Raw genomic sequence first — 12,165 nt, 5'->3', positions numbered from 1 at the left:
AAATCTCTGAGATATTTTAAATTGTGTTATATTCTAAGTAGTTTAGTGTAAGAATGTATCCACCTTTTTCACAGGCAGCGAAATTACCCATTATGCTTAGCGTGTTCTTCCAATGCGGATGCTACAGACTTCCGCTTTGCAGCTTATTCCCATTACCAAGCACTGAAATATCACTAACAACAGTCAAAAGCGAGTTGACAGTCTGTGTTTACTTAACGTAAATCCATTGCTCACTAAAGGTCGCGTGTGGACATTCAGTTTCGACGGCAATCCCTGAATAGATAAGTACACAATCAGTTCAATATGAAAACAGCCAAATCTTGGACATTTAGGGAATCTAGAAATCTTGACTGGTCACTTTTTAAGGTTCAAAAAAATAAGAAACATCCATGAAAATGGTACGTATGGTCATAATAGGTTCCATTTAAACATTTTGTGATTTGAGGCACATAACTTTGGATTATTTCTGCATTAACAAGTGCCGCCTTCTCACACGCTCTTCTGATAACAACTCTGTCTCTACCACATTCACTCACAGCACAACATGAGATATGAACCTTGTAAAGATGATTAATAATAATAACAAAAAAAGCTTGGTTTAAGTGCTTTTCAGATTTTTTATCTTCCAAAATGACGGACAGTATTTGGACGTATCTGTCAATGTTGTGACAAGTGACAAAGAATTAGTTTAAAGCAACCTCTCATGTTAAATCTGGTTCGACTTTGAATGTTTCAGCATTGGCAGTTTTGTGGGGGCTTATCATTGTGACATTCATTTTCCAGTAGTTTTTAAGCCACCTGTAGTTGTTATAACACCCTATAACAGCGCATCATTATCCAGACCCTTAGCTGCTCACCATCACCAGTAACGTTAGTCAAGCTGATAACAACAACTAAGCGGAAGTGGAGCATCCGAGAGGAAGTCTCTCACCGCAATGGCACCACCCATGGAGAAGTCAGGAAAAAGGTGGATACCAGCAGTGTTAATTAGGTTGATTATAAAATCATGTATTATTTACAGCTACATTTGTTTTTGATGTTGATTTGTTCAGTCATATACAAATCCCCTAAATATAAATTCCCCTAAAAATGAATTACTGGGGCAAATTTGACCTCTACATAAAACTGATAATTTCTGACACTGGTACCACTAGTTAAATGGTAGTGCAAATATATTAAAAAGAATATATTACAATCTGTGTGGAATGTTATAAAAACATCATGTAGACTTAATATGTGTACATTTTGTATATGTAATTAATTTATTCGTTTTACGTTTAAATGTTTTTTGTTTTACCTGGGTGTTCTGCCTGTCTTGGCCAAGACCCTCTTGTAAAAGAGGACATTTTATTTCCTGGTTAAATAAAGGTAAAAAAAAAATATATAAAGAAAATCTTGTTATTGATAATAAACTGTATTACTGGATTTTACTTTATGTGTAAGTTGCTTTGATTAGAATGTGTCTGCCAAAAAACAGTCAAATAATAGTTTATGTGACATCACATCCTCCCCTTCAGCTGTCAAACAAATTGCACAAAATCAGAAACCCCCGAACCTTGCTGTCTTATCAGTTTAAATCTACACCTGTTCTGACTAATAAGGAGATATTTTAATACCACAATCCCTGCTGAGGAGAAAAGAAATGGCTCTGATTTTGCATTATTATCATCTCGTTTGAAAACCTATAGATGGGAATGTGATTCTTTGCATTCTGTTTGAGGTTGACCACCAAAACTGAAGTGTTAAATGTGCAACAGTGAGTGAATCATGAAACGCCCAGCTGCCTGGTCTCTTTGCACACTCAATTTGCTAAAATAGTGGTTGCCGAATGAGTGTGGACCAGATGCAAAAAACACATGTACTAAACTTCCTCATCTGATCAGTCAGCTTTGACATCTGCTTTGTTTGGAAGGTATGTAGTTTATCTGTCTTATAACTGTATCATTTGGCTACTAATTTAGCTAAAGATTACAAATGTTCTGAATTGAATGCATTGTGTTAAAAAGAAAGCTTAAAGCCAATATATTGAAGGCAACAAACACAAATAAATAATAGCATTCTCTCAGAAGCAAAGATTGGTAACACTTTACAGTAAGGTTCTTTTAACATAATTAAATGCATTAGGCATTATAAACTAACAAGTAATATATTTTACAGCATGTATTAATCTTAGTTATTGGTGATTTATAAAAATACAATTATTGTAAGTTCATGTTAGTTCAATGTTAATATGTACTAATACAGTTTTCAAATGTAAAGTTGCATTTGTTGAAATTTAACATTCAGCAAGATGCTGTAAAAGATTGCTGTTGCTCATTGTTACTTCACGTTAACTTGTAGTTAAAGGAATGTATTCAATACAAGTTAAGCTCAACTGACATAATTTGTGGCATAACGTTAATTACCACAAAAATTAAGTTACATTTCTTAATAATACTGGGTTACAGTGAGTCACTTACAATGGAAGTAAATAGGGCCATTCTGTAAACGTTAAAGTAAATACTGTTAAAGACTTGAAAATATGTGTTAAAATGACTTAAATTTTGTGTGTAAAATTATATCCATTTTACAACTTCATTGCCATGACCAGGGTTGGGAGAGTTACTTTTGAAATGTATTTCACTACAGATTACAGAATACAGGCTGTAAAATGTAATTTGCACTGTTGGGGAGTAGCTAACTACATGTAGCGACACCACTAGCTTAACTACATTTTTCAGTAGCTTGACAGTAGCTCAGCTGCTTTTAAAACAGTGTAACTTTTCCAGTCCTTTTAAGTAACTTTGTTCATGTCCAAATGCTACATCATATTGGTCAGATTATAACTAACAGCCTTCCTTAACTTCAGATGATCTGGCAGCGTCCTCTTCTTCTTTTGTAATGGCAGATCACAAACTAAAATAGTGAATTACCGTCATCTACTGAGAGCTTATTACAGCTCACATAGATAAGAAGAGATTGTCTCATGGTTAATAAAAGAACACCATTTTATTCTTGTAACAAAGAATGTTTCAGACACTTTGTTCTTAATAGATCATACAACAGCATATTTATCTTTACTATTTCAATAAAATAATTCCAAAAGTTATTATTGCCTTTTGAGGTATTTTGCGTGATATGAGCGTGAAGCGATCATCTGTATTCCGCAACTGCTTTCGGGTCCTTGAATAACGTATAATGTGAGTAAGCCAGTGCCCTAGGGAGTTGGTGCCCTACGCAGACTGCATAGTCTACTTGTAGGGAGCGGTGGTACTGTGAATATGTATTGCATTTTGGTAACAGTTTATGTTGCCTAAAGAAAAGAAAATATAACAACATTTTAGGTTCAAGGTGAATGTGTCTTGCAGGGACATGCGCAGACATTTTCAGGGTCATGGGCTTAAGTGGGAAAAAAAGGGCACTTCTCATAATTATGTATTTTAAAAATAGTTTTTTTTAAACAAAACGTTAAATATATTAACACAACTCTGAATTTATTTGAATTTCCTCACACTCACGCAATTGTTTCGTACTCAACAGCTTTCTACAAAATAGTCAGTTCACACAGAGATCATGGTCTTCTTTAGTAGTCACTAGGTTTATCACAAGAGCAGGCAGCAGCAAAGGAAACTATACCACAATGTGCATGTTTTCTATGCTACTAGTTTCAAGTATATATTTAGAATAAATGACTGCACCAAAGCGAGGGACATAGTTTCACTGATAATTTGTTTCTTTTGCACAAGGCAAGAAATCATTTTAATTATTTTGGTGTTATTGGAAAACTTAACTATTCCATGTATGCAAATTAGCGCATTTTAATTAGTTCATGCCTAATTTGCATATCAATGTGGCAATTGTGATGACGTTATTAGACAACTTTGACTGAATTTGCCTGTAGTGTCTCCATTAAGTACACTACATTAGCCTGTATGGCCATGATTTATTGCCTTAACTAAACTTTAACTAACTTATTACATTAGCAAGTAGCTCATGAGACATGCATGTTAGCAAGACACAAGTTAACTATATTTGGCTTTTGGCTAATTAGATGTAATGTCGAGACACTGGTAGCTTAGTCTTTTGTTCATCATCACTCACCTCCACACAAGCCAAGAAAAACACAACTGTAGGAGCTGGGAGGGGCTGCTGCCTGCCTGTCTGTGTGTCTGATGTGCTGATGTGTGCTGCACTGTTGCACGCAGATGTGGGGAGAGAGAGAGGGAGGGCATCGGAAATCAACAAAGTCTCATCTTCCGACCTGATATTTCGATTTTTTATTCAATAAATATATTTGTTTGACAGGGAAACTGTGCGCAAACAGGAATATATATATATATAGCGTTCACGATGTGTAAGATCGGAGATCACGTGCAGCATTCTCATAGATTATATTATTTGTGCAAACAGTTTTCAGTCGAATGAAATAAAGAAAAAGGAGTGATAACTCTTTACATGTGCTTGCTCCACTAGACAGGGTCCTGTTACATGCCTCTGAACAAACAGTGAATCAGACACGAGCATTGACGTCTTTTTCTCTGTTTCATTCAACTGAAAACTGTTTGCAAGTATAATGTAATCTATGAGAATGCTGCATATGATCTCTGATCATCTCGTGAGGTACTGCGAGTTTAGTTCGCTCTTACACTTGTGAACACAAATCTGTAGGTTCAGTAATATATACATCTGTATTAAATAAACAAAGACGAAAGCGATTAAATGATAAGGTAATACAAGACACGTTCACCTTCAACCTAAAATTGAGTTTCTTTTCTTTAGACAGCATTAACTGTATTAGCAAAACGGAATTCAAACACATTTTTTGGGAACACAAGAATATTTTAGGCTTATTTGTTATGATGATTATTATTATTATCTTTACATTTATTATTGTCTTTAGTTCTTAAGTTCTATGCTAGTCATTTTCACCTGTTGCCGCATACTGATACTTGTGTGATGGCAAATGTTTGGAGAAGGTAAATGTTTGGGTTTGGGGAGGTGGTTATATATAAGATTTGTTTTATCACTTTGTTATTTGTATTGCTTTTTCGTTTCGTTCAAAGTGCCATTTGAATTTAGAAATGTCTTTTTGTTCAAGTTTTTTTAGTTTAAATAAATTAATTACATTTTTAAAAAAAAATCAATAAAGCAAAAAGTATTCACAGATCGTGGAGATTGACCATATAATTGGATATTGATATTTTAAATGCGATTATCATTAAACATTTTTTTTACATATTGCCCAGGCCAAAAGGGAAGATACATGTTTCATGAAGTAAAATGAAGTAATTTTATGGAGACCCGCACAAACACGTACTCAATTCCACATTGCAATGTGTTACCTATTAATATTTGCATATTTGTTTGTTTTTGAGTATATGGGCAATATAAACATTTTATTTTATTGAAAAACATTGTTTTTGAAAATAGTAAATTATTCTTTTGTGGTTTGACTCTTTCTAAAAAATGCATCAACCAAAATTTAAAAATTGGCTCCTTAGTGAAAAAAGGTTCCCGACCCCTGCTCTATATACAAAGCGCGCGCTTCTGACTTCTACCGTGAACGCGCCATAGCGCTTACATCATTGATGCGTCAACTGCTGGCAGGAAGCGATTTTATTTTAAAGTTAATAAAGTTATCAAGTTGTTTCTTACACCAACCTATCGATTTGCTACAGAAAACATTAACCGGTCAACTGGAGTCAATTTTACTTTAATGCTGCCTGAATACACTGCCGTTCAAAAGTTTGGGGTCACTTACTCATTCTTTATTATTATTATTATTTTGTAAGATTGTAACTTCTGTTAAATATATATGGAGTGTAAAGTGTTCTTGAGTTTTATATAAATAAAACGTATTATTATTAAAACTTATTCCCATTTTACAGTAATAGTGAAGTCATCAAAACTATGGAATAACAAAAGGAATTATGGGAATTATGTTGTGACAAAAAAAAAATAAAGAATCCAAAATGAATACAAACTGTGTTATATTTTATCATCATCAAAGTATTCACCCTTTGCCTAGAATTTGCGAAATGTACTCTTGACATTTTCTCAACCATCTTCTTGAGGTATCATCCCGGGATGCTTTTTAACCAGTTTTGATGGAGTTCCCATCAATATGCTGGGCACTTGCTGGCTGCTTATCTTTATTATTCCAAGTCGTCTATTTTAAAAAAATAATAATTAAATACAATTATAGTTTTGTAATGAAATGATTTAATATGTTTGCACTATTATAGTTTTGTCTACAAAACTAATTTAAAACATTTAAGCATACACCTTCAGACCAAAAGGTTTTTAAGCTCATGAGAAAATTTTCAGTTAAATGACCCAAAACTTTTGAATAGTGTGTGCCTTTTGGAACATCAAATATAGCCAGAAGCCTGATGGCACCCATTTACTCACATCATAAAGGCCTACAGAGCTCAAACAATATGATATACAAAAAATGTTTTTAGCGCAATTAAATGATGGACCATGAAGCTAATTTACCCATCTGGGCATATTGAAAGGAAAGGAAAGCTAGAGGAAGAGAAAAAGAAAAAAAAAAAAAGTGAGAATCTGTTACATTGAAAGAAGTAGTAATGTCATGGGTTTTAATTTGTCATACCACGCATCAGAAAAGTTGATTGTCATTTGTCCGGTCAATGCTAAAAACAACTTGTTAATCAGTAGACTATACTCTGTCTAAAGTAGGGTTGCAGCTATTACCGGTTTCAAGTATACCATGGTATGAAAATTGAAGGTTATTATACCATGTACATTTGCTTATCTACGGTTTTGAGAAAAAAATGCATCCCGACAGAGAATCTCACCTGCACATGCTAGGGGGTCTGACATAATTGAGTGTGCGTGTGAGTTAAAGCAGTGTTTCTCAACTGGTGTGTAGCAGGTCTATTCGTACTGGGTCGCGGACAGCAGAGAAAGAACAATGCCATGGTTCTCCCATTGAAGATATTTCGGCGGTCGCCCAAGTGATAGCCTATTTAGGCCTGCCAAGGCAGATTTAATGATAAACTTGTAATCAGCTAAAGGCTTCTCATCTGCACTTTCGCACAAGTGTAACGGAACCAGCTCACGATCATGATCTGATCTGCTCTTTGATGCACGTGTGCAACAACCAGGCTTCCCTCGATATTTCGGAGAGGAGACCTAAAATCTGATGTGACCAATTTCAATTCTAGTGAGCCTTTTCTAGTTTAAAGCGTTGCAGAGGAAGTTAAGTTGAACCTCTCAAACTGTAGCAGCCCTGACATGCCAAACAGCATTGAGGAGGAAAAGAGTAACACTGTGCTGTTCACTCAAAAATCATCACCCATCATCACCTTTACAAAATTGTTTCGCGATTTTACATGAGTAACTTTTATAGTTTCTTATGTAAATAATCTTAAGGTAGAATCTATTAGACCTCATTTTATATCAAAAGGGGCAGTTGTAGTTAAAGTTTCAAGATGTGTTTCAGCTAGTGTTTATTTTTTCATAAATACTATCATTTGTTATTTTTATTACTATTATGTAAGACTAGCTACACTGACATAACCTTGGTAATGAGGAGCCATTCATCTTGTGTAATATGTATGTTCTTTTAAAATTATGTTTGAAATTAGGTAACAAACGGGATAATAATGGGCTCTTATAAGTACATATGCTCTTCAATTTTTAAAAGTGAAATGTCTGAAAATGTCTGTGCATGTCCCTGCAAGACAATTTCACCTTGAACCTAAAATGAATAATGAGAGAATTTTCATTTTCGTGCGATCTACTGCTTTAACTAAAATGGCAAATCAATTAAAATATTGTGCATATCATTTTAAATTACTTCATCACACCTGTCATTGACTTACAGTATGCCTTTTCACTACAGGGACCATGATGGACACCGCAACAGTGGCACAGAACAGCTATACGGAGACGGCCGTAAATAATGCATCATCTCCCAAGATCTTCCCGCCATACAGGATTGCCTTGATCACCATCTATGCTCTTGTGCTTCTGGTGGGCACCACAGGCTTAACCCTCATGACAAAATTATTAAAAAGCAACATTCGCTCGATAACTACCATCGCCTTTCTCAACCTGATGGTGGCACACTTTCTATTCCTGCTCACTGTGCCATTCAGAATCTACTATTATGCGTACAATGACTGGGGCCTGTCACCCGGTTTCTGTAAAGTAGTCAGTGCCATGATCCACATCCACATGTATATGGTGTTTATTATCTACACCATCATTCTTACCATCCGTTTCTTGCATTTTTACAAGAAGACTCAGCGGACAGAGTTCGACCGGCGGCTACATGCGATGTGCGCGAGTGCCCTCGTATGGTCCGTGCTGTTGCCCATCATGCTGCCCGCCGTGGTGTCTCATTACGGCAAGATGGGTGGAGATAATTTGACCACAACACAAAACCAGTGCTTCAAATATGGGGAGGTGTTAGAGGACAATCATATCTACATTCTGAACATGATTGTGTCTATTGTTATTGTTGTTGTGTCGTGCATTCAGGCCTGCATCCAGGCGTTCATTCTGCTCTCAATTATACTCAAGTACGGACCCGCCAGTCGCTCCCAGCAGGACTTTAGGGTCCAAATGAAGAACCTCTGCTTTGTACTCATCATGCTTACCTGCCTGGTGCCATATCATCTGTTTCGGCCTTTCTACATGAAATGCATTGAAACGCTCCAAGATATAAACGAGGTGTTCCTAGCCATTACGGCTCTTACCTGTTTTGACATGCTGACGTTCACGGGTAAAGGGTTGTGCCATGTGCACTGCAGGACCTGAAGCCCTTTGTTATTGACGACAAGTCTTCTTTATAGAAGAGCTGTTCGTGTCATAATATAAGTGAATGGGAGTAACAACGGATGGCAACCAAAAGCTTTGTTCGGTTTAGGGTAACCTTAACCCATGAAGGTGCACTCAGTAATTTTTTCTTCATTTAAAAGTTTTACCTCGACAGAACTGAATAGTAATTTTGAAACGTGTATAAAATCATCAGCACTCACCTGAGATGAAGACTCCAGTCACATCAGTAACCTATAAAAGCTGTTTTGTTTTACATGGAGAGGATCTCCTCATCAGGCTGTCATGTTAGAAACACATGACCAGCCGAATACTACCCATTTCATATCAGTTACCACCCTGTTGTTGGACACTTTCTCTCATGAACTGAATTAATCATGGCTGACTGTAAATAGTAGATTTCTGCAAAGACATCGGTAACTGAAACTATTCGGTTTGAATAATTCTGCATTCACACCATTAGGTGTCAGTGTGAGTCCAAGAGGGCATATTCCATATTTGCTCTCTCGGCAATATATATATATTAAAGTAAAACATTTTAGTAGTGGCAAACTTTCAACCTGCAGTGTTCCTAGCACTTATTCAAACATTTTGCATTGAATTTCCGTTGAAGATCGAGTTTGCAAATGTAAATGTGAGGTAGGCCTACAGTAAAATGTGATTCATTGGGTAACATCTTTTTGTTCAAATCAAAAAAGCAACGTTAAAGGAATATTCTGTGTTCAATATAAATTACTCCTCCCTCCTTATATATATATAAATATATCGCAAGTGCTAGTGCTTTACTGTAACCTTTATTTTTAATGTTTTTTTTAAGAAAAGGAGAGACAAGTCGAAATTAAGTTTTTTGGTAATCAACATTGTCACAAATGCTGTCGTTTGAGTTTAACTTGTATTAAACTCAGAATATTCCTATACATTTATTAAAACAAAGATGTTCATGTTACTCTGAATGTCCCATATTAATTAATGATGTTTGTCAGTACAGTATTAACAATAGTAACAATATTTTGGGGTCAGCCATATTGTCTTCACATGCTTAATACGCTTTTGAACTAGAGTGACAGTAGACATTGTATTTAAAGGGTCCATTTCAAAGTAAACATATTTTGTCTACACAACATTACAACTGTGTATGTTCTTTAGGAATGTTAGGCGTATATAATGTTGCGTTGCTGCTCTAGAGAGCTTGTGTACATGTCTCAAGAATGGGATTTCTAGTTATTCAAGGATTTACAATTTTCATCATTTTAGGTAATAATCTATACACATAAGATCAAACGAATAATCTATGTTAATGCATTCAAAACGTCACAAGAAAGGAAACCAACCGATTTTTGACATCTTGGGGATTAGGCGTGGTAATTCTAACCCTTCTAAAAAAAACATTGCTTTGTGTAGTCCTACTGCTCTAAGCAATGTGAGACTTGTATTACAGCACTTATAATATTGTTGCTCCTTTTGTTGGATGAATCGTTTATATTGTTCTCCTCATTTGTAAATCGTTTTAGATAAAAGCGTCTGCTAAATGAATAAATGTAAATGTAATTGATCCTTGGTTGCTTGGTTGGGGAGAGAGAGAGAGAGAGAGAGAGAGAGAGAGAGAGAAAAGTAAAAACAAGGTAAAAAGAAAGCATAAATAAATATTTGGCGCCCTCTCTCGGCAATATGAAGAACGATCAGAGACCGAAGGGTAAAAAATATATTTCTGAAATATTTGGGCCATCAGGCGGTAAGCCGTTGTTTATATGTAGTTTTACTTGAGTGAAAACACAAAACGTCTGTTACATAGCCTATACATGATTATGTATTTTATAGTTAATCCTTCATAGCCTATTTATAAACATAAATGCTATTTTTTATTTTATTTATTTGAAGACTTAGCTTTCTCGTGTGTTGTTTTAAGCTGCTATACTGATTGAATCCTTGCACAGGCAACACGATGCATTTCTTGTGTGAAAATACACATTTAGCCTACTGAACCGTATTTTTAATGTCTGCCTTTAACCTGGTTAGGTAGTTTTAAACTCGTTACAACTGCGCATGTTGATGGATTTGAAGTGCTCCATTTAATCAGCGAGCATTATGACGTCAACATTCCATAAAAGGTTATCTGTTATTCGCTCATTCTTTATTGATGAATAAAAGGCTAATTTACCCCAGTTAATTAAAAAGGTGTTTAACTTTTGTGAAAGTTAAGGCTTTTTGTGAAAGCGAAAGCTTTGTATTATTTTCTAATATGTTCATTTGAGCACAAACAGAGTTTGTATTAAATTAAATACAAATTTGAAATTTGTCAGTATTTTGATGAATATTTTGTTTATTTGGTTGAGAGTTAGGTTTAATAAATTATATATTTCATAGTCAATGTTGTTCAAAAAGTTTTTTTTTAAATGTGCTGTTTTGTGCCAATGTCATAATTCCAACATTGTTATGTTCTCTCAATAACATTACCCCTCTCTTTATTATTATCATTTCACATTCAATGTAAAAAAAAACAAAAAAGCCACATTATTACTGTACCATCTTTATTTGAATTTTGGTCAAGTTTGTTTTAGTCTTTAAATATTAACAGTTGGTTTTAAATACATTTCAGATAAATGGCACTTTTGTATAATTACGAATGCATTACCTTATACTGAAAGTCTTTCCCAACCCTGTTATATTTTATTTGTCAAGTAATTGTTTTTTGACCTTGAATTTATTTGACAGAAAATGTATTTAGTAATAAAGAGTGTATGCTTTAAAAGGATTTAAACTAGCCAATATCTGTCATTGGAGCTTTTAGGGATTGCATGAGGTGCAATAAAACAATGTTTAAAAATAGATGGCATGAATTAAGATGGCCTTACCTTTCAAAACTGTGATCATGTGAATGTTTTGAGCACTTCCTCATTTAAAACAGTTTGTTGGAGTAAAGTAAAAATTTAACTATCTTAGGATATTATGATAGCCACCCCTCCCACCCTTCTTATTATTCTCTTAGTATAGTTTAAATGCATATTAAACATAACATTTAAATATGACTTGAGAGGGAAATTCAGTAAATAAAGGCAAATTATTGTTCTCAAATTAATATAATGAAAAACTGTTCTCTCTCTCATTGAATTTGTCTGCAGACAAGTTAGAACTGTTGTGTACAAACATCTGTTTTTTTTTACAATCTCCACACTGATGCACTGGTATAAATGTTATTAAACACTAAAACACTTAATCAACCACTTACCCATAAACAAGTAAACAAACAAATAAATAAACAATAACACATAGGCAATTTCATTTTAAAACCATGGTATAGTTCAGTCCCCATTCATTTACAACAGTGTCATAAGTCTGTCTCAAAATGGAAGCTCCAACTGGGTTTAACCAACTCTTACC

At 34.7% G+C, this 12,165-nt stretch overlaps 1 protein-coding gene across 1 annotated transcript; it reads left to right on the top strand.

Moving 5' to 3' along the window:
- Nucleotides 1-7,853: 7,853 nt before the first annotated feature.
- LOC127635016 (probable G-protein coupled receptor 141) lies at nt 7,854-8,769 on the top strand. Its single transcript, XM_052114818.1, has one exon. It carries the CDS (start codon nt 7,855-7,857, stop codon nt 8,767-8,769), a length of 915 nt encoding a protein of 304 aa, XP_051970778.1. The 5' UTR covers nt 7,854.
- The last annotated feature ends 3,396 nt before the right edge of the window (nt 8,770-12,165 follow it).

Source organism: Xyrauchen texanus, chromosome 42 (assembly GCF_025860055.1).
Source record: "Xyrauchen texanus isolate HMW12.3.18 chromosome 42, RBS_HiC_50CHRs, whole genome shotgun sequence".
NCBI lineage: Eukaryota > Metazoa > Chordata > Actinopteri > Cypriniformes > Catostomidae > Xyrauchen > Xyrauchen texanus.
This window is presented reverse-complemented; position numbering and strand designations above follow the sequence as displayed.